We start from the raw sequence: 21,989 nt of genomic DNA on the forward strand, positions 1-21,989 counted from the left end.
CAGGAAGTCTATATGCGGAAGTAAGCTTTCTGACTATCTTAGCTTTTCTATTGGTTCTTTCATGGAGTATTACTAGTGACTGTATTAGCGTATTTTCTTGAAGAAATATTTAATGTAAAGAGTTTATATGAGTATATACATTAATAACGATAACGTCACTATAAAAGAAGCAATCTTAGTTTTAATATGAAAGCAGTAATACAACGTGTCACAAAAGCTAGTGTTTCAGGTAATGATAAGGTTATATATGTTTTATTATAATAACAAATTTATTGTCTTTTAATAAACAAGAATGAAAAAAAATATTGAATATTACCATATGTTTATAAAATAAAAACTATATTATATTGTATAAAATTGAATAAAATATAGTCATAACATATGCTTTCTCTTTTTTTTCTAATAATATAGTACAAATATTTATTTTAATTTAATATCGTTAAAATATATATAATATTACTTGCTATTATAGTTATATTTCATTTATTTTCAATATTAATAATATTGAATAATAATTTTATAGAATAATTTTATAGAATAATTTTTCAGTTGATGGTCAAGTTATTAGTAGCATTGGAAATGGTCTCTGCATCTTAATTGGCATAAAAAGAGATGATACAATAGAAGATATAAAATATATGTAATATATATATGTAATATTATTATACAATATCATAATTACTTTAAACAAAACAGTTCATTCTTATATAAAATATAAAATAAAATTTTATTTTTCTTAGAGTAAAAAAAATATTAAATACTAAAATTTTTGATGATGATAATAAAAAATGGAATGCTAATGTTATGGATAAACAATATGAAATATTATGTATTAGTCAATTTACATTATACCATGCTTTAAAGGGAAATAGATTAGATTTTCATAAAGCTATGTCTGCTCAAGATGCTGGACCATTTTATAATAAATTTCTTGTTGAACTTGGTAAAAATTATAAACCAGAATTAATTAAAGGTAAATAATTAAAAAATATAAACAAATAATTTTATAAGAATATATAAAATATTTTCATTTTATTGAATACTTTCTACAGATGGTAAATTTGGAGCAATGATGGAAGTTGATATAAAAAACAATGGACCTGTAACATTAGAAATAGAATCATCACTTAAATTTAATAAATTAACTGAATCTAATAATGTATAATGAATGATGGAATTTAAAATTAATACATAAATATGTAATAGATATTATTAGTTTTTAAAATACCTCCCCTTTCTATTTGATATTTTTTATAATAAATTTATCTTTCATAATATATTTAAGAAACATTGTTTTTGATTATATAAAAATTAAATCAAAATAATTTCCATATAATTTTATAAATATAGCTTTTAATATAATATTACAAATATAATAGTTTCTTTAACAATTTTGCTTTAAAAATTTGGTCTTTTTCTTTAAAAATATTTACTTCATTGTTTTATTATTGTTTCACTTATTTTTTTTATTTAAAATTTTAATATAATATTAATAAATAAAATCATGAGTTTATATGTCGCATATTTTTACATTAGTAAATTATAAATATAAAATTTAAGTAGCTAAAGATATGCATGTAATATTTCATATTTATTTCTTTTATTTGTTTTAAGTATATTTGTTATAAGTATTATTTATAATATTTTATAATTTGTTTTATAAATGTTATTCAATTTATAAAAATTAAATATTTCTAAAAAATTTTTTTTCAACATTATAAAATATAAATTACATATAAAAATACACAAAATTATGTAAGAAATGATAATATTATTGTGAGAAATATATTTAATATCACTTTTGTAAACCATCAATACAAGAAATTTTATATTGAAATAAATGTTAAATTTCACTTCAATATATAAATCATGTTTGATTTTGTATAATAATAAACTCAAATAAAGTTTTGTACAATTAAGATGAAATTTTTATTAAATAAATTAAAAAAGAAATTCAATTAAAATAAATATGGAAAATTTTATATAATTTAAAATGTGTATATACGTATATACATATATACGTATATGCGTATCACATACAAAATTCATACACGAATATCATATTAAATCGTTTTGCAATATATTAATGTTTTTAGTTTTTATATTTAAATCTTTTGAAAATATTCATCATTAAAATAAATAAAATGTTAATTCATATTTAAAAATCATTTTTAAATTTTTATTATATGATAAATTTACAACTATTAATTTTTATTTCAGTTATAAATTTTATTATATAAATATATATATTATATTATATATATATATATATATATATGTATGTTATTAAAAGATGATAAAAGATAATGAAAATACATAATGAAAATCATTTAAAAAATTTTGAATATCAATTTAATTATAACATTCACATATTTATCTAAAATATCTAATTATTTAATTTTCACTTCTTATTGAAACATGGAAAACGAAAAAGAAGAAGAAAAATCAGCAGATATAGAAAATAAATGTTTAGAAGGTACAAACATATAATATTATCATTATTAAAATAATCTTAAAATAATAAATAATTTAATTTTGAAATTAATAATTATTAATTTTTTAAAATTATTAATAATAATAATAATAATGTATAATTTTATTTCAGATAAATCTGATTTTTCTTCACAAATAAAAAATACAAAAAATGTTCAATTACGGAAAACTAAAGCTACGAATACTACAAATGATGAATTATTTAATCTACGACACACACAAGTATAATAATATTGTGTAAATTTCAATATAATTTAGTATAGATATTATTATTTTTAAATATTTATTTTTCAGTCGCGGGAAATTCAAACGGATATTGTTGATATAGAAACAATAGAAAAATTAAAAAATCGGCTAGATACTTTAATGAATTCTTTAGCTACTCTTTCAGCAGAGAAATCTAAAATGGAAGCAACTTTTCAACAAGATAAAAAGCAGTTAAGAAATGAACGAGATGAAGTGAGTTCTATGTATATATATATATATATATATATATATATTAATTTTATATTTATTGATATAAAATATTTATAGTGTGAGAAAATAATTAAAGATTTAAAAGAAAAATTAAAAAGAGCGCAAACAAATTATTCAGAAATTGAACATGTAAAATGTAAATTAATTATGGAACGTCACGAAAGGGAAAAAGAACAAGCTGATCATGCAAAAATGATAAAGTATTAAAAAAAATATATATGTAATAATTATAAATAATCTTGAAAAATTTTACTATAAGAAAACTTTAAAAAAAAATTTTTTTATTTTTTAGAGAACTTCAAAAATTATTAAATGATGAACGACGAAATAAAGAACAACTTGAAATACAAGTAAAAAATCAGTTTGCATATAAAACCCAATGTAAAATACTCGAAACTGAATTAGAAATAACTAGAAATAAACTTAAACAAGCACAAGAAGCAGCTATAGAAACACCTCCAATTCTTTTATCATTACAATCTAAAATGGTTCTTATGAAGAAACAACATTTGAATGCAATACATGAAGTAATTTTAAAAGATGCTTATATTGATGAGTTATGTCTATCACTCATAAAAATGATTAATTTATTCTACAGGAGCAAAAAAGGACAGCTGCTGCAGAACAACAAGCTAGAGCATTAGCAATGACTCATGAAGCAAGAGTAGCTGGTTTAGAAGCAAGATTAGCTGAACTTTCAGAAATTGTTGGAGGATATGATAGACTTAGGCAGCAAGATCAACAAGCTATACAAAAATTGAAAGATCAATTAGTTAGTCTACAAAATTCTGAACATGATTATATTATTTTAAATAATGAACCTGAAGAAATTATTTCTAGAATAAAAAATCTTTATAATAAATTATTAGATTTAGATAATAAAAAAACTGAATCACCATATGTTAAATGTTAGTTATTTAAATATTTTTTTATATGAATTGGAAATGAAATAATATATATATTAATAATTTTTTACAAATGTTTTTAGCTTTATTACATAGCTTAAATTTATGTGATAAACAACAAGTTATTGACTATAAAGAAAAGTATGAAACTTTATTACAAGAATTAGAAGATTATAAACAACAAATGAAATATACCAATGTTGCAAATATATCATATAATATGCAGAGTCAAAATATTACATCATCTCATGATAAAAATAACAAAACACAATTACATTTTTTAAAAACATATAATAACAATTTAGAAGAAAGAATACGTGTTTTAAATAATGAAATTATAAATAAAGAAAGAGAATTGCAATTGAAATTAGAGCATCAAGAAAAGGTAATTTTTCTTTTCTTTAATCATGAATTTTTAATAAATAGTATTAAATTTAAAATAAATTTAAAATAATTAATATAAATAGTAATATTATTTTCCCAGTCATTTCAAGAAGAGCATGCAAAATTGAAACATTTATTATTACAAAAAGATAATGAATTTCGTAATAAAATATCTACATTGGAACAACAATTATTACGTCAACGAGAACGATCAATGGCTCTCATCGAAGAAAAGGATAAAGAAATTTTAACTTTAAAAACATCATTCCACGCATTATTACCTAAAAAAGAAAGTACTATAGAAAATAAATCAAATACTTTAAAACATGAAAATGGAACAGAACCAATAACTGATTTAGTAACAGGATTATTAACAAGCGATAGTCCTCCAATATTACATTATAGTCAAGAACTAGCAAGAAAAGAAGTTCAAGTATCAACATCTAGAAAAAAAGTTTTAGAATTAGAAGCTACATTACGAGAAAAACAAAGAGAAATCGTACATATAAAAGAGAAACAGAAAGAAGACATAAAAACTTTACAAACTCAAATTGCTAGGTAAATTTTAAATTAAAAATTATTAAAAAATTAAAAAAAAATATTGATACATATATACAATTAACAATTTTTAGGCTTGAAGCTTGCAAATCTAGAGAAGGAGCAAATCTTGAATATTTGAAAAATGTTTTTATTAATTATTTAACTACAAGTGATGTTTCAAGTAAACGTCATATGCTAAATGCTATTTCCACAGTTTTGCGTTTTACTTCAGAAGAATTAAATAAGGTAAAATATTAAATAATTATGAAATGAATAAAAATATTATATACAAATTATTATTTAATTTGATATATATTGTAAAATTTATTTATTTCAATATATTTTTGCATTATTGCAAAATATTTAATATTTGAAAAATATACATTAATAATGTTCATAAATTAAGAAATCTATTATTAATTTGAGTCATATTAATAAAAATATTATTTTATAATATTTATATTACAAATTAGTTTTAAAATTAAAATAAGATATAAGCATAATATCTTGACATTCCTTGTATTATTTATATAAGTTTGAGATTTAAAATATGTATATATAAAATAAAAAAAATTATAGAAATATAGCTATAAAATTTATAATTTAAAAGTGTTTATATTTTTTATTCAAATGTGTAAATAATTTTTTACTTTAAATAAATATATATTATTATTTTTAAACATCGTTATAATTTCTTTAATCATATTTATAATAAGCACATTAATGCAAATAGAAAAATAATATTATATATATATATTAAAATTTTAGTTGTGCAATTTAATATGTATTTATACCAATATATACTAATTATAAATATAGGAAGAAATAAAAGATGAAGATTACGTTCAATTTTTATATTACTTATAATCTTACAATTATGTTATGTGGCAAATGTGGACAACTCAGAAAGAAAAATGAAGCTCTTTGTTGAAATATGTTGTACAAAGTATGATGTACATTTTAATACATTGATTAATTAACATTGCCATTATATGCTCGATCTTACGTTGTCGAAGGAATAATTTTAAATGCACGTCGACATTTACGATGTCTTATTGTTATTTTTAAATATGTAATTATTTTCTGAAATTAATAACAAAAAGTTTAGTACGCATCACGTATATGTTCTGTTGTATTTACTTATATTTCAGTTTATGTGCTACGTGCATTATATACAAAAAGAAATGACTAAATTGTGACGTCACGTTTGGCATGTATTTAGCGTTTAATCGGTTGATGAAAAAAGAATTAAACAACTTATCGATAGTGTCTTTGATAAGTTTCAATGTACTTAATTGTACGCATTTTTATCGAAAATCTGTACATCTCGAAGCTGCTAAATATTTTCCTCACAAATTCTCTAACAATATATAATTCAATTTATATTTCGTTTCTTCTCACCGGTAATAACATGTCTTCGAAGCAAATCATTATCTATATACAGATTAAAAATCCACGCTTCGTTTTTTTTAATCAATAAACATTGTCGAACTTTCAATCTCCAGTTTGTTAATAAAATACAGGCAAACGATTATCAAACGATCGGCATATTCATATTCATTGTTCGGTTTGCACTTTTAATAATTCTCGCTAAACACTGTTTTTTCGACATTCTGCGACATTGCGATCACATTAATTTTTTTCAAGTCACGAGTTATCTATTCTATCGAAAATAGGCAATCCTTACACAGGCTTCGAGTTTAAAAACTTTTACACATACACAGTTGTTTCTCTTTTTTTTTCATCTCGTGACATTTTAATTAGAACATTTTATTAAGTATCTTCAAGGCATGATGATGTACACCTGTTCGATGGTAATTTCAGGCTCAGAATGTCGGCGATTGTCAACACAGATTACAACATTTTATTTGATAACACTTGTTTAATATTTTTATAATTAGACATCGGTATATAATATATATGATTCTTTAATATATATATTTTGTGAAGAATATTTCTTGTGAATAATTATTTCGTATTTATCTGCTTTCTGAAAATTTGTAATTGGTAATCTGCTAAGATTCTTTTCTTTCTTTCTTATTTGTTTTTTTCTTTTTCTTTATATATATAATGATGTTAATAATACTAATGTACAGAGGCCCTTAAATAACATTTCCCCGAGAAGAGTGCATATCTCTGTATATAATGTTGGAATAACATCTGTTTCATTTGTGCACTTCATTGAAAAATATCTGCGCTTTCGCATTCTAATACTTTACTTTAAAAGGAAAAAGAAAAGCCAATTCTTATATTCCTTCATATTTAAAGAAGTCTTTCATCGATTATGACGGACTATTTCTTGTATTATCTGTAAGTATTTTTTCTTTCTCTTTTTTTTCTTTTTTTATTCATTATTATTAATTTTTTTCCTTTATTATAATCTTAATACAAATACTAATATAGTATTTTATACAACAATAATATCATACCTATTATAATATTTATAATAATGATATAAATATTATAGTATCGGTATACATTATATAACTTGTATTAAAATTATAATAAATTTGAATCTGAATCTGACAAAAGAATCGTTTTAAGATGCTGTTCTGTTAGAAAGTTAAATATTCCCTATCGATGGTATCATCGATTTAACGCATTTAATCTTATTATAATCTTACTCCTTAACATCTTTATGCGAAGTCTCTAAAAGCAAGAGAATAAAATCTATCAATTGATCTTATCTAATCGGCATCATTAGATTGTATACAAAGAAATAAATTTCATCATTTTAACATGATTTATAATTTTCGAATATAATCATGTCACTCTGTACGTTGATGTTGCTCCTTTTATTTGTTATCTTTTTCTTCTATTTGTTATTTTTCTTAAGACAAATACAACAAATAGGCATAAAATTGTTTTTTTTTTTTTTTTTAAATAAAAATATCAAGTCATCCTACAAATAACACGATTTGTTAAAGTTAAAATTATAGTAATAAAAGTATATGATCGCAATATGACTTTTATAATAAAGTAAAAAAAAAAATTTAATGGAAAGATGGAAAATTATTATAGAAATGAAAAAAAATATATTATTTAATAATGGACAGATAATTTATTTTCATCTAATATATTTATTGAAAAAACCGAATTTTTTGTAAGATGACTTAATATATTCATTTGCATTTGAATTTCTTCCATTTTTTTTGATATTAACTGTACGGAAGCAATACAAAACATCTAACGGAGAGAATGTATTTGTATAACAATATTAGTGTGTTACATTATTTATAATGTTATCATTAGTATTAATTCGTTTTGTTTTCGTACAGTAATAAAGGACATCGCAAGCGATTCAAATTTTTAATGTTAATTCATAATTCGCTGGATAAAATGAGATTCTTTTGTTGCTCTAAATGCAAGCAACATTCCAAAATATGATTGGTGAAATGAGCTTATGAAATTTGTTAAGGAAAAAGCATCAATGAATAAATAACTGATATTTCTTGTGCACATTAGAGCAATGTGACATTGTATAATTTGCTACGAACAAGTAATTACAATAAATATTCCTATTTTTAGATATATTTTTATATTTTTTAACACAATAAATAGAATTCAAAATCATGGATTTCTTTTTCTATTACATTCTCTTCGTATCAGATATTTATACTAATTTATTTTATAAAAATAAATAAAAAGTTATGATGAAAAATAAATAAAAAAAAAAACAGAAGAAAAAGGAAGTATGCAGAAGTTTGAAAGAATTTGAAGACAACTAGAATTCTCGCAAATATCAATTTTTTTCTTTTACATATATAATTATCACATATTATATGTGAAATCTTAAATATTTTATGATCATTATGTTTACGATTACAATGAAAGTTTCCGATACGATGAAAATAAATTATCATAAAAATTATGTAGAAAACATTATTGTAATTAAAACATAAAAAAAAAAGAAAAAATAAATTTAAAAAAAATTGAATATTAAATGTTGTTATTATAAACATGACAGAACTTTTTTTAATTTTTTGAGAAATTATATTGTTTACCTATAATTATTTTTTGAATTTTTTGTTAAATTGATTTTTTATTGTTAATAAATAATATACTTATTTATAAAATACCTTTTTAAAGGATATTATTATCATACATGCGTAATACGCGTGTATATCTTTTCGAAAAGGTATTTTCTGTTCTTTTAAAACTTGCCGCAATGTAAATACATGTCCGTCGCAAATATCACAATGCTTATCGAACAAACTTCTAACTTCGAGATTTCTTTTTTGTTATACTAATGTCCCATATCGTTCGGATCGTTCTTTAGAAAATGTATTTGTAAGTCAAAATGGCCATAATGGCAAATTTGGTCCAACAACTGGTTCTCGTATAGGAGCATTGGAATTAAAATCTGTCTATCGCGAAAAATCGTCTGCATATTTTATTTGTGTATTTACTATTTATAAAATCTCAATATATACGTATGATTAAATGAAAAAAAAGAAAACTATTAAATATAAACATAATTCTTCTAACAATGATAATTATAATATATTTGGATTTCAATTTTTTCATAATAGCCTTTACCAAAATTTATTTTCAGAAAAATTTTATAAAAAATTGTTTAAAATTTGTTTTGTTTATTAATTAATTCATCAACATAAAATATTAATATTATGCTTTATTTAAATTTATGTTTTAAAGTAATTTTACATAACAAACATAATTTTTATTTTTTTCTATCCACTCGCGAATAAACGAAATAAATAATTAATAATAATGTTTGTTTATGTAAAATTATTAAATAAAATTTAATATAATTGACATTTGAAATATTATGTGCAATATATAAATATATGCAATGTTTCAATGTAATTAATACAACTTGAGATTTTTTATTTAAAATTCTCAAAGATATTCTATTCTTTTTTTTTTTTAATAATATATTTTTTACTAATTAAAAGAAAAAATATTTAAAGTCAATAATTGTTTTATACTTTAAGTAATAATTCAATTTTTAATGTACGTTTAAAACTTATTATAAAAGTATTACTATTACTTTAAATATATTGATAAAATAGCAAGAATATCCATATATAAAGCAATAAAAGATATAAATCAGGAGTTATATTCATCTATTATTAATAAAAGATATCTATTTGTCATTATTTTTTACACATTCGAAAAATAATGAAATGTTATTACAAAAAAAAATATGTACTATAATATGTACATGCATCCAGTAATTACATGTATATTAAATATATTACAAACTTTTATATTTGCAGTATTAAATTTTTAAAAATGCAATATTAATATCTCGAATATCATTTATATAATTAAATTATATGCAGTATAATTGTAAGATCATATGCACGTAATATGAAAATGATAATATTATTATTAAATTGTTATTTATAAAGACTTAGAATACTTTCAAGAATATAATTCATCTTATCTTATTAACCAAAATTGAAAAATAATTTTTAAAGACGTTTCAAATCGAGAGTTTTAAGAAATATTTTTTCAAATTTGATGAATTGTCTGCGGACGACATTGCATAGATTGGTCAGATTTTAATCCCTCAGCCTATTATTTCTATAATATGTGTTTTATATATGTATATGCATATGTATCATGTGTATATGTATATATGTATGCATTTATAAGTTGTCAAATATTTCACAGTGTAACATTTTGTTTCTGTTTTTTCTTCATACAATTATACTTTATTACCTACGCATGTACATGCATGTACTTTTTTTGGTACAATGCATCAATGCTGTACATAACAAAGATTTATGGTATGCTTTCTACGCAGAGTTATTTTTCATCGCTTCTATGCACAACTTATTATTTTTTCTATATTCGGTATTATTTCTTATAACATTATTTCTGTGTGACTGATATTATAATCGTATAACAGTTTTAAAAATATTTCAGAATTAAACAAGGAATAATAGAATGACTACAATAGATGAATAGCAACTTAGAACGTAATAAAATACATTACTGCAAGTAATATAAGAATAATAAAAAAAGAGAGAGAGAGAGAAAATTAAGAAATGGATGCACAGGGTTCGTTCAAGTGCGTTCATTTTATACAATTGGAGAAAGGATTCAAAAGAAGGAGTTAGGAAAAGAATTATAATATGGTGAAGAAAATGCCAGTAGAATAGCCGCCACTTTACTTTACTTCTGTTTTCCTAGATCACAGTCACATATATGGCTGCTAAATCACGGAACATATTTCATCACCAATTCTTTTTTTTATTTTTGAATAATAATAATAAAAAAAAAAAAGAAAAAAGAAAAGAGGAAGAAAATATAGTAAAATAACTTCAAAATCTTATCAATACTGGAAAATAGTTCACTAGTTTACACAAGTACAAAATATAACATTCTTTGAAAGGGCAAGTGAGACACTCGATCCCTGTTAGGATTCATTCCTGTACATAAAAAAATATTCACTAAGTAATTTAATAATCGAGGAATAAATTAGGATATATTATATAAAATGTTATTTCTTTTTTCATAACGTGAGAAAGTTTTATTAAAAATCACTCTTATTATTCTATATCGCTTTTTTTCATATAAATTGTAAATTAAATTATTCGATTAATATAAAATTATTGCGAAAACCAAATGTTTTAAAATGAAAATACGCATAATATATTTAAAATATTCTTCATGATAAAATAATGTATTTACAAAACTATTATTAAATGATATCGAATTTAAGATAACTTGTGCTTTTAAACAATATTATAAAATTTTTCTTTGAATGAATCATATTTTTTTTTTGTAACTACTATAAATTACAAATATATTCGCCAGTTTTTTCCCCTTCTTTAAAGAAAAAACGAAAAAAAAGCTATTTACGATAAAATTGATGCAATGCGATATTTTATGGAAATGAAGATGCAGAGAAATTGTGTGAATGAGAATAATATTGTTTAAAAAGAGTGATATGAACACAGTATAAATGATTTCTAATAAACTTATCCGAAGAATATATTAACATTAAATTATATTTTTTTACATAATAAATATATTCTTAAAAAGAAAAAAATTGTATTAAAAGGAAAAAAGAAATCCTTCTTCGGAGTATAATTCACAGGAGTGATCAGTGCAGATTTCAAGTGTCTCATTTCTTCAGTAATCGCTTGCCACCGGTGCGTTAACGCTCCGTAAAAAATAATAAATCAAAAAATCGTAAGAGAGTAATGTTATGTACTATATACAAATAATATCCTAACACTTTAGGAAAGGATTAACTTTGGAGAAGGGTAAGGGGACCGTTCCATGCGCAAAAAGAGTTCACGAAGGCCCACAATCTGTAAATTTTATCTTTTCTTTTCTCGTATTCTTTCTAATCCTGCCCGCGCTTTCATTTATAATTATTATTCTACAAATTACAATGCTCTACTCTACCGTTTCGGATGTATCCTAAATTTTATATAATATATATTCGGTATATTATATTTGTTTTCTATTTACAAAATATGTAGAATAGACATTGTTCCTATCCTAACTATAATATGCGTGCCGTGGCGCGAGACTTTTTTAAACCTTTCAAAGTGCGCTTTTTTTTATAAACATATTACTAATTACATAATCTATTTTACAGCCAAATTCAACAATCTCCGCTAAAATTCAACGCGTTTCTATTAGAGATATGAAATTTTTTATAACGTAAAAGCAATCATGTGATTGATAAAATGCACTAAAATAAACGAAATATATTATATACATATAATGTATATATAATTTGCGTAATGAACAACACGAGTTCCATTAAAAGCATAGTAACAAAATTCTCAAATCGCAACAATATATTCAATAAATCTTCTCGGCACTTTTTTTCTTATCTCGGTGCTCGATGGTAATATTAAATCTTATATATTTGCAAATTTTTTATTAGATCACACACGCATTTGATTATGACATGCTAAAGGTAAAAACAAATAATTTGTCATGGCCAAAAAAAAAAAAAAAAAGAAAAAAATACGGCCTCTATAAAACCGCTTATATCTAAATTGGCCAAAAAAGGAGAGAAAAAAAAAAAAAAAAAGAAAAAAAAGAAATAAAAAAAAAAAACAACTTCAGCATCAGCAGATCAACTTTAAAATGCTTATAAAACACAAATTCAACGCGTTGAATTTGAGCAGAGGTCTAAAAACAGTAGATAAGTACTTTCGAGAATATTGGAAACATATTACATATTATCTATATCAAGTGGTGTCTAACAATTAATTCTTTACTATTAAGGGATTTATTACGCATGCATTCCCTTGTTTGTCGCCGCACAATGGCACGATTTTTGTCTCCACTGTTATAATCTATGAATCACCGAAGTATGCTTTCGTCTTAAAATTGTCAGACACAGCATCATAGATATTTTAAACTCTCCAGATATCTCCCATTCCAATTCATGCCATAGTATTTACAAGTAAAATAAACATATTTGTTGACTGCATTACATAAATTTTGTGCAATGTTTATCGCAGTTCTTCCTTTTATATTTTTCTTTTTTATCTATATCATATATAAAGAATAACTAAAGTATATAAACTCTGATTTCATTTTATAATGTTTCATTAATTCTAATACTCTCTGATTACGACTTTCTCTTCCTCTTTCTCTCAAAAACACCCATACACATTCTGCACTCACGCGAAATTTCATTTTCTATATCACACATATTCATTTTTTCTTTCTACTGGATCTCATAGTATTTTTAACAATGTTTAACAATGGCTTAGGCCTTTCATAATCCTTGCAAGGTATATCGATGTACAAATATCAGTCGTGCATATTTGGAATTGTACAACTATGAGTTGTAACTTTATAACGTAGTAAAATAATTTTTTCATTTCTATATTACCATTTCATAAATCATCTTTAGATTTAGAATGCAGACGAGTATTGTCTTTCCTTCTGAGAGAAGAAAGCTCTTTTTTTTCGAATTAAATATTTCGCGCGCGAAACAGTTACTTTATGTCATTATATTATTTTTTTCATTTTGTTATTACACAAGATAATATGATTAAATTTTTAAGTTGAGCTTTTAATTTACTAATGAGCGTTATCGTTACTAAAATACAGTAAATTCTTTATCACGCAAATTTTCACAATTTTATATGTCATTATCCCAATAGAACACAGATACTCGAACACACATTTAAGTCAACAGTAGTAATCTTGAGAAATATTCGATACGATATTTCTTTTATATACAATATAAAGATATTACTGATATATGTACATCGACTCACCTTGATATGCCTGTCTAAGTTACCTGCACCAGGTTATATCAAAGTTTGAATTGCACTAAAGCCTTGCAGCACTTTACAACTCGCTAAAACTTGTACATCAACAATTTTTCCAATAAAAACTTTCCTTTTTTTCAATGAATAATGATGTACTCATGTTGTGGAGTAAGGGGATGCATAGTATCACAGTTGGCACGTGGGCGCTAGCTACCACTACTGCTTACAGGCAGTGAATGTGGAGCTCCCATCGATGTAGGAGGAGCAGTCAATGGTCCTATAAAAATATTCTTTATATATTACTTGCTTTATAATTAATATTTAAAAAAATATAAAATCTCAATTAATTCTCAAATAATTACCAGTTATATTAGGTGAAGATTCAGAAACAGGTAGTGGACTAACTAGACTGTTAGCACTCATAGGTGTAGAGTTAGCTTTTAATTTTTGTCTGACCTCCCTAATCTTTAATTGCAAACTTGTCTTATTAGGAAATATATCTGAATGTTTTGCTTGAAAAGTTGTAGTAGCTTGTGTTGAAGGAAAGTAACCATGTTCTTGAAATAATTGCATTACAAGATGTCGACGTTGTTCTAGTACTTTCCTGTGACCTCGTTCATTTTCACTTCTGCCAATTCCTACAGAATTTCCGGCACCTCCTCCAGGTGTTTTTGGTGTTCTGGGTGAACTAGCATCAACATCTACTAGATCAGTATTAGTTCTATATGCATCAACGTTAAAATCTGGACCAAAGAATGTATTTCCTGTCAACTTGACACTAGAAGTTGATTTTGGAGTAGCAGATATTGATGTATCTGATTCGATGTCATCCTCATTCACTATTAGAAAAAATTTTGTATTATAATATTTAAATTTTTAATAAAAAATTAGAAAATATGTGCTCTTTTATAAAATTATTAAAATATTTACTTGTGGGCCTATGAGGTCCTTGCGCGGATTTTTTTCTGTAACTTTGCATTTGTATTGATGATTGTAAATTTGATGGATGTAAACCAGATGTTACTACTGAACCATGACCAGATGAACCCACTGTATTGATACTGATTGCACTTGGACTTTGTATATCTTCTGGTTTAAATTCTGGTAAGGATGAGAATTTTTCTTGGAAATTTACTTGCTCCAGAACTCTATATACAAAAAATTATATTTTTAATTGTGAATTTAAATTTAAATTTAAATTTAATGATAAAATTCAAATAATTTTTAATTTTTCATACCTGTCCATTCCATCTTCGACATTTTTCTTGAAAAAAGAACCCTTCTTGGTAGATGGTGACGGCGAAGCATGAGATTCTGAAAAATTTTGTTGTTGTTGTATTTGTTCTGTAGCTTGAGATGTGTTCGTTTGTGGACGATTATCACAATGTTGAGAAGTCAAAGGCCCATGGTCTCCTGCATTTGATGTGGGAGGCATTGCTATAAAAAATAAAGAATGTATATATATATGTATATTTATATTTCATTTATATTTATTATTTAAAATAATTATTAATATATCATTAATATATCATGAAGTTGATAAAAATATACCCATTGACTGTCTCCTTTGTAACGGTGCTCGACCAAGTTGTGCTGGAGTTGGAGCAAGCATAAAAGGACCTTTACTTGGACCTATATCATTAGGTTGTGTTTCATCCATAGAATATGATTTATTTGTGGGAATTTCAGTACTACCATGATTACTAAGAGGTGTATGAGGAGTATGTGGAGTAGATGGTTGTTTATGTTTATCATTTGTAGCAGATAAAAGAATATTCACAGTATCTTTTCTTTCTTGATCAGATTTTACATTAGTTACTGAAAAAATATAAAAACTATCTTTAATTCTTATTCAAAATATATATAATATTATTAAAACTTATATATATAAAAAATATGATTTACCATAAAATTGGGCATGATTGTTTCCTATTTGATTTTCATTTTTTTCGGGTTCTGCAAGACGAGCTATTGGATGACCGATTCCTCGATAAGTTGATGTAGTGGAAGTTGTTGGAACTGAATATGGTTTGGTCACTATTACACTTTGGGTTTCCATTTTATTGCCAGAAACTAAAGCTTGGGAAGATATATTACGATTGCCAGCATCTATAAAATATAATTTGCATTATATTTATTTTATACAAATTTTTATAAATATATTTTTATATAATATAAATTAATAAATTGTAATCATTTTAATATTGAAAATAATATTAGAAAAAGTTATAATAAATATATAAATATCATAAATAGTAATTATAAATAATATTTTATTGCAATATTTAAAAAAGAGTAAAATCTCGAAATAATTATACAAAATTAATTATATATAAATATATTCTGCAAAAACTTACCAGAAATAGGTATATGAAATCCACAATACATCCGGGAATGAGGTGGTGTTGGACCAAGATACTGTGATCCCTGCTGCGGTTTGGAAACAGCCACCAAATCGTTATCGAGCAATGTTAGAGTGAACGATGGTTGATAAGGGACAGCTGAAGTAAGGGGGCGAAGAATAGTGCCTAAAGACTGCAACGGCTGCTGTTGTTTAAACAGAGCCATCATAGGTTTCGATCCAATCTGTCAGTTAAACTTTTGTAGTTTAATCTTTGAGTTTATTCGCATGTGTTTACATAGCACCTTTTAGAAAAGCTTTAAGAGTTCGCTGCTCCCTCAATTCAGGTTTTAATTGGAAAATAGAAGAAAAAAAAAAAAAAAAAAAGAAAGAAAGAAAGAAAAGAAATAATATTGCAGCAAGGTAGTGTAGGCACGTGCGAATAGCACTCGAATTATACTTAAACTTTATAGTAACTATTCATACCTTATATTCAGACAGTAGTAAAAAATAATCATTTATGAGATAATAAATAATTGATTGTTTGAGTGTAGGCAATATAATTATATTTGTTAATTCAAAAAAATATGAAAATTACTACTTATCCTTCACTCAAACGAAATAAATATAAAACTTTTAAGTATTCACACATGCCCGAATGAAAAGGATTATTTTACAGGATATTAGGAAAATAAAATATTTTAAAAGTTTTAAAATTATATAATTCAATGAATTCATTATATAGGTTCGTCTGGACCATTGTAGGTATGTATGTTACTATTATACATTTTTAATAATTTATATATTTATAATACTTACAGAATGTAATACCGGAGCAGCCGTAAATTTAGGTATATTTCTTCCATTTTCATGAATGCTTGCTACCAAATTACTCATACTATATTGAGTACTATACTGTTGTTCATTTTTTACTGGTTCTGGTTTAATAACTTTTGGAGATATTGGCATAGTTATAAAAGCTCCACCTGTAGGTTGAAAACCTGATACTCCAGTTGGATTAACAGGACTATGATAAGGATATGTGCTGGGTAAAACAGAAACGCTTCCTCCTTTGTCCATAGAAGTATGATGATATTTCGTCGTAGTTTCAATGCCTGTTGAAGGTATTCGTGCTAGACAAACAGAAATTAAATTTACTATACTGTACTATATTGTTAAACATCATTGTTGATTTTTATGTAATCAAATATTAAAACAAACCTTTTATCGGTTTAGGCCTACAGGTTATTTCTTGTTTAACATTTATTGCTTCTCTCTTCTGACCAGTTACTGGTGAGAACCGTGATTGCATATAACATTTCTTTTCAGTGTCTTCATCTTGTACATCATTATCACTATCTGTCAATTTATCTTTGCATTTTAAATCTATTTCAGGTTGTGGATCTTCGCAGATTACCATTTGATCTTCGTCTGACGCATTACCATCTTCGTCCTGTTTTAAATCAGATTCTGTATTTTCAACTGGTAAAGGCATTTCCATTATTCGATGTGTATGTGACTGATTAATAACCTAATAAAATATATAAATATATTATTTAGCATAAAGAAAAATTAAAATATTTAAATAACATAGATTAAATTTACCTCAATCGTAGGAGCTTCATTATATACCGTAGTAACGGGAACAGTAATTTCATCTGTAGCTCTTGGTGTTAATGGTACATCATCTGCTGGTGGTCCCATATCCGTTTCTTCTCCAGTACTATTTAATTTTCCTCGAGATTCGCTACCTTTAAAACTTGTCGTTGAAGATTTTCGCCTATCTTTGCTACACCATTTCCAATCTGGATGTGCTTTAAAATGTGCTTCTTTCACTTCTGATGCAAGATCATGATATTTTTGTTTTTCTTCTGGTCCTAAGGCATACCACCATTCCCCCAATATTTTAGATACAGTACGATTATCTTGATTCGGATGTCTTTGATGTACTACTGCACGATGTCGTTTAGAAAAAATCATAAATGCATTCATCGGTCGGCGTATTCTATCTTTAGTCTGTAAAATTTAAGATATAATATTATTTTAAAATAAAAATAATAATAATAATAATAATAATAATAATAATAATAATAATAATAATAATAATAAATAATATTCTTATCACATTATTCTTATCAAACTTACTTTAAGAGGACTCTGTGGTTCCTTGGAATGCAATGCACTAAGGGATTGACTGCGTCTCTTATTAGCATTAGCTTCGACTTCTGCAGGAGTTGTGGGTTCTGTTTCAAAAACATCATCATCTTCTTCTTCAGCTGGAGTTATTGGATCTGGTCCTGGTCCAGATCCATCTTCACCAGGTGTACTCATACTAATTGGAATTGGAGGTGCACTTAATGGTGGACTCAATGCAGATGGTGGAGGACTCACTTCTGATTGATCCAAAACTGTTGTTTGCCAAGGAAAAGCTGCTACAATAAAATTTTTGTATTAATCACAATGACTCTTTGATTAATTCTGAAAATAATAGCGAAAAATACATTATTATAATTTACTAAAACAAATTATTTTCATAAAGGAGAGTGTTAGTATATAATAGAGATTATTTTATGAATAAATTAGCGAAATACATATAATTAATATTATCTTAAAATATAATATATTTTAAATAACTTAAAGATATTATAAAATTTAATGAAAAATAAAAAAAAATTAATATCACTTGTTCTCAATCTTAAAGTAATATTAAATATTAAATACTGAATCACTTATTCTGATTTAAATAAAATGAGATAAAATATACAATTCAATTTACACATTAACAATTATTATTAACAAAAAATGAATCAATTGCATTTGCTGTAAAATAGATAATGATATATTTTGTATAATTCATACTTATTCATAAAATAAATTACAAAAATTATAAAATTATTAAAATATTTATTATATTTATATAAATTCATTTTTTTAATATTATTATAATTATATAATATTAAATTCTAATAATATAATATATTATAAACAATAACAATATAAAAAATGTTTAAATTATTATCCATATTGTTATTATTAAATTTTTCTACTAAAAATTGATATAAATTGATATAGAAATTATTGATATAGATATAAATAAGTTATTTAAATTATTAATATAAAATAACAAAATATCAATATTCTTTTAACAATCTTATAAAGTAATTCAATAATTTTATAATATAAAAATATATTTAATATTTATTAAATGAAAATTACTTTTTATTTAATTACTTAAAGTAAATATTATAAGATTGATCATATATATCATTGACATATTTTACAATAAATATTAGAATAATAATATATTTTATTTGATAGTTAAAATTCAAACCTTTTTTCCAGTTGCGACCTGCATTATTCAATAATGATGGGGGATGGGACTGGTATGCAGGAGGAACATCATGACTACCATCTGTGAAAATTATTATTTAATCAAATCCGTTAATTAATGTAAAATGATAAGATAGTATAATAGAAAACGCAATAATAATAAACGCAATCATAAATAAAAATTATATAAAACAACAATTTTTTATCTAATATTAAATTATGTAATAAAATATATTTAATAATAATCTGCCAATTAAAAAATAAAAAATTACAACAATCATTCTAAAACAAAAATAAAAATCAAGTTTAATCGTATAAAAATATATTAAAATAGTTAAGAAATAATGTTTACAAAATAATGATTCTGAAATCCATAAACTTACACAGAACTCCATTATTTTTAGAATTTTCTTCTCTAGATGATTGCGTTTTAGGAATCTGTACCAAATGCCCAGGTTGTACAATTACATGCTGGAAGACACTTGTTGGAGTAGGCGGATTTGAAGCTTCAGTAGTTGTCATTACAACACTCGTAGGGGGTGGTTGTGTTCTTTGCATATCCATATGAGTAGATACATGTGTAGCCACTTTATTTGCCTAATAATAATGATATATTTTATTTCCATTTATTATTAGATATATTTTTTATATTTAATACTCGTAATCAAAGTGAAGTTAAATAAAATTATTAATAAAATTATTAAGATTGCTTACTTGTAAAACGGATAATTTGTCGACATGGACGGATGAAACAGCAGGTGATTGCGGAGGCTGACATTGCGTTTGATGTAATGTTGCTGGAAGTTGACCTAAGTGATTCATTAATGCTGGTCTATATTTATCATCTTGATTAGTTATATGGCCTGCTGCAGATACGTCCATACTATTTTTTATCACAAGATACTTTTTTTCATGTTGATGCTGCATCACATAAATTGGCTGATTTTGCGTTTGTGGTTGAGCATAATCAACAGGTTGTTCCAAAGGCTTATGTAGAAGAGTCAAATTTTGTGGTGTTGATGTAGATAGTGGCATATGAGGTGAATGAGATGGTTTTAATATTTGTGAATTTTGTTCTGAAATTTCAGAATGATTAGGAAAACCATTATTCGTTGTAAGTGCATGTTGAAGAATGATGCCTTGTTGTTGTTGAGCTATAGTCGTCACAACCGATGGATGCCGCGGCGGTGGGCTTTGTTCTGACCATGATGAAGTTAGATTGGATCCTGGTATACCACGACTTACAGGAGAGATTCTTATCACGCTTGTTCCTATACTAGCAGGAACTGGGGCAGTTGGAGCTGAACGATTCGATCTAACCACTCGATTCGGTTCAGGTTTTATCACTTGCTGTTGATATTGAGTAAGGAAAGTAGATTGAGTAGGTGAATGTTTCCATTTCGCACCAGGCGAGATTAATGGAGTAGCATGATGAGCAGGACTTGAAATAGGCATAAACACATTGTTTTGATTCAGTCCCAAGGGTGGAACTGGAGATTGATTGATACAAGGAGATATCGAAGATTGTCCCGTTGGTGAAGAGAAAGCTGGTGTTGCCGATCTAGAACTTCCTAAAGAAACTATAATAAAAAAATATTAAAAATTTTTTTAAATTAAAAATTTTTAAATTTCGTAAAATATTAAAATTTAAGAATTTACCAAGCATATTAGCAGCTTCAGTTTCATCTGGATCAAATCGACCAGCAATTCTTTTATCTCCATAATTTGGAGAAGTATCAGAATCTCTAGATGTTTCTTCACCATCCATTTTGCCACTAAATATTTCCATTATTTAATATACAAAACTATTAAATTATTATATTTAATCAATAAAACTATTTTTCTTACCCAGGAAAAGTATTTGTCGGACCTCTAAGACAAGATCCTTTCAAACTAAGATGACGAGAACAATATCCTCTTCGTTGACTTTCTTTGGAACATCCTTCTTTACTACAAAGTCTACGCCATTGTTTACCATTAAATTTTTTTCTAACTCCACTTGGTGTAGCCACTACATCACCTTTTTTATATCTATGTGGCGTTGCCGCCTGAGATCTATTTAATATTGAATAATTCAATATTAAATTTATAATTCTTCTATATTTTTTATTTATTAATTAAGTCATATATTTTATTTAATTAGCATTATTACCTGGGCGTGGCTGCTTGAGAACGAGGAGTTATACTGCGTTGTTCAACTAAACTACTGGTACTTCCTCGACTTTGCATGCTGCTTCGTTTACTGCTCCCTGACAATTTTGCATCTGTCAGTTGAATATATTTATATTATTATAA

General features: G+C 24.8%; 2 protein-coding genes across 30 annotated transcripts in view; one reads left to right on the forward strand and one right to left on the reverse strand.

Annotated features, from left to right (window-relative positions):
• The first annotated feature begins 1 nt into the window (after position 1).
• On the forward strand, positions 2–12,854 carry LOC107997481 (D-aminoacyl-tRNA deacylase 1). 6 transcript variants are annotated; one of them, XM_062071833.1, is made up of 10 exons: positions 44–229; positions 2,435–2,476; positions 2,606–2,715; positions 2,788–2,952; positions 3,028–3,170; positions 3,263–3,497; positions 3,569–3,878; positions 3,959–4,260; positions 4,360–4,817; positions 4,892–12,854. In XM_062071833.1, exons 1-10 carry the CDS (start codon positions 187–189, stop codon positions 5,055–5,057), a joined length of 1,974 nt encoding a protein of 657 aa, XP_061927817.1. In that variant the 5' UTR covers positions 44–186; the 3' UTR covers positions 5,058–12,854. The 6 variants fall into 6 exon arrangements, with proteins under 6 accessions (XP_016911727.1, XP_061927817.1, XP_061927820.1 ...); XM_062071834.1 differs by having other exon boundaries at positions 53–229; positions 2,221–2,476; XM_062071836.1 differs by lacking the exon at positions 4,892–12,854 and having other exon boundaries at positions 4,343–4,552.
• Positions 7,661–21,989, reverse strand: part of LOC107997543 (putative transcription factor capicua) — a 59,158-nt gene continuing 44,829 nt past the window's right edge. For 10 of the 24 annotated variants that reach the window (XM_062071807.1, XM_062071809.1, XM_062071808.1 and 7 more), the window contains 17 exons: positions 21,847–21,958; positions 21,543–21,749; positions 21,354–21,469; positions 20,409–21,274; positions 20,078–20,291; positions 19,696–19,776; positions 18,510–18,796; positions 17,970–18,380; positions 17,586–17,895; positions 17,184–17,497; positions 16,381–16,609; positions 15,929–16,132; positions 15,575–15,841; positions 15,262–15,460; positions 14,954–15,171; positions 14,386–14,862; positions 7,661–14,300 (listed from right to left, as the gene is read on the reverse strand). In XM_062071807.1, coding sequence (XP_061927791.1) covers positions 14,230–14,300; positions 14,386–14,862; positions 14,954–15,171; positions 15,262–15,460; positions 15,575–15,841; positions 15,929–16,132; positions 16,381–16,609; positions 17,184–17,497; positions 17,586–17,895; positions 17,970–18,380; positions 18,510–18,796; positions 19,696–19,776; positions 20,078–20,291; positions 20,409–21,274; positions 21,354–21,469; positions 21,543–21,749; positions 21,847–21,958 — 4,583 coding nt within the window. In that variant the 3' untranslated portion in view covers positions 7,661–14,229. The remainder of the gene's footprint in view (positions 14,301–14,385; positions 14,863–14,953; positions 15,172–15,261; positions 15,461–15,574; positions 15,842–15,928; positions 16,133–16,380; positions 16,610–17,183; positions 17,498–17,585; positions 17,896–17,969; positions 18,381–18,509; positions 18,797–19,695; positions 19,777–20,077; positions 20,292–20,408; positions 21,275–21,353; positions 21,470–21,542; positions 21,750–21,846; positions 21,959–21,989) is intronic. The other 14 variants (XM_062071821.1, XM_062071820.1, XM_062071819.1 and 11 more) reach the window with 11 other exon arrangements.

Source organism: Apis cerana, linkage group LG2 (assembly GCF_029169275.1).
Source record: "Apis cerana isolate GH-2021 linkage group LG2, AcerK_1.0, whole genome shotgun sequence".
In the NCBI taxonomy this organism is placed as follows: domain Eukaryota; kingdom Metazoa; phylum Arthropoda; class Insecta; order Hymenoptera; family Apidae; genus Apis; species Apis cerana.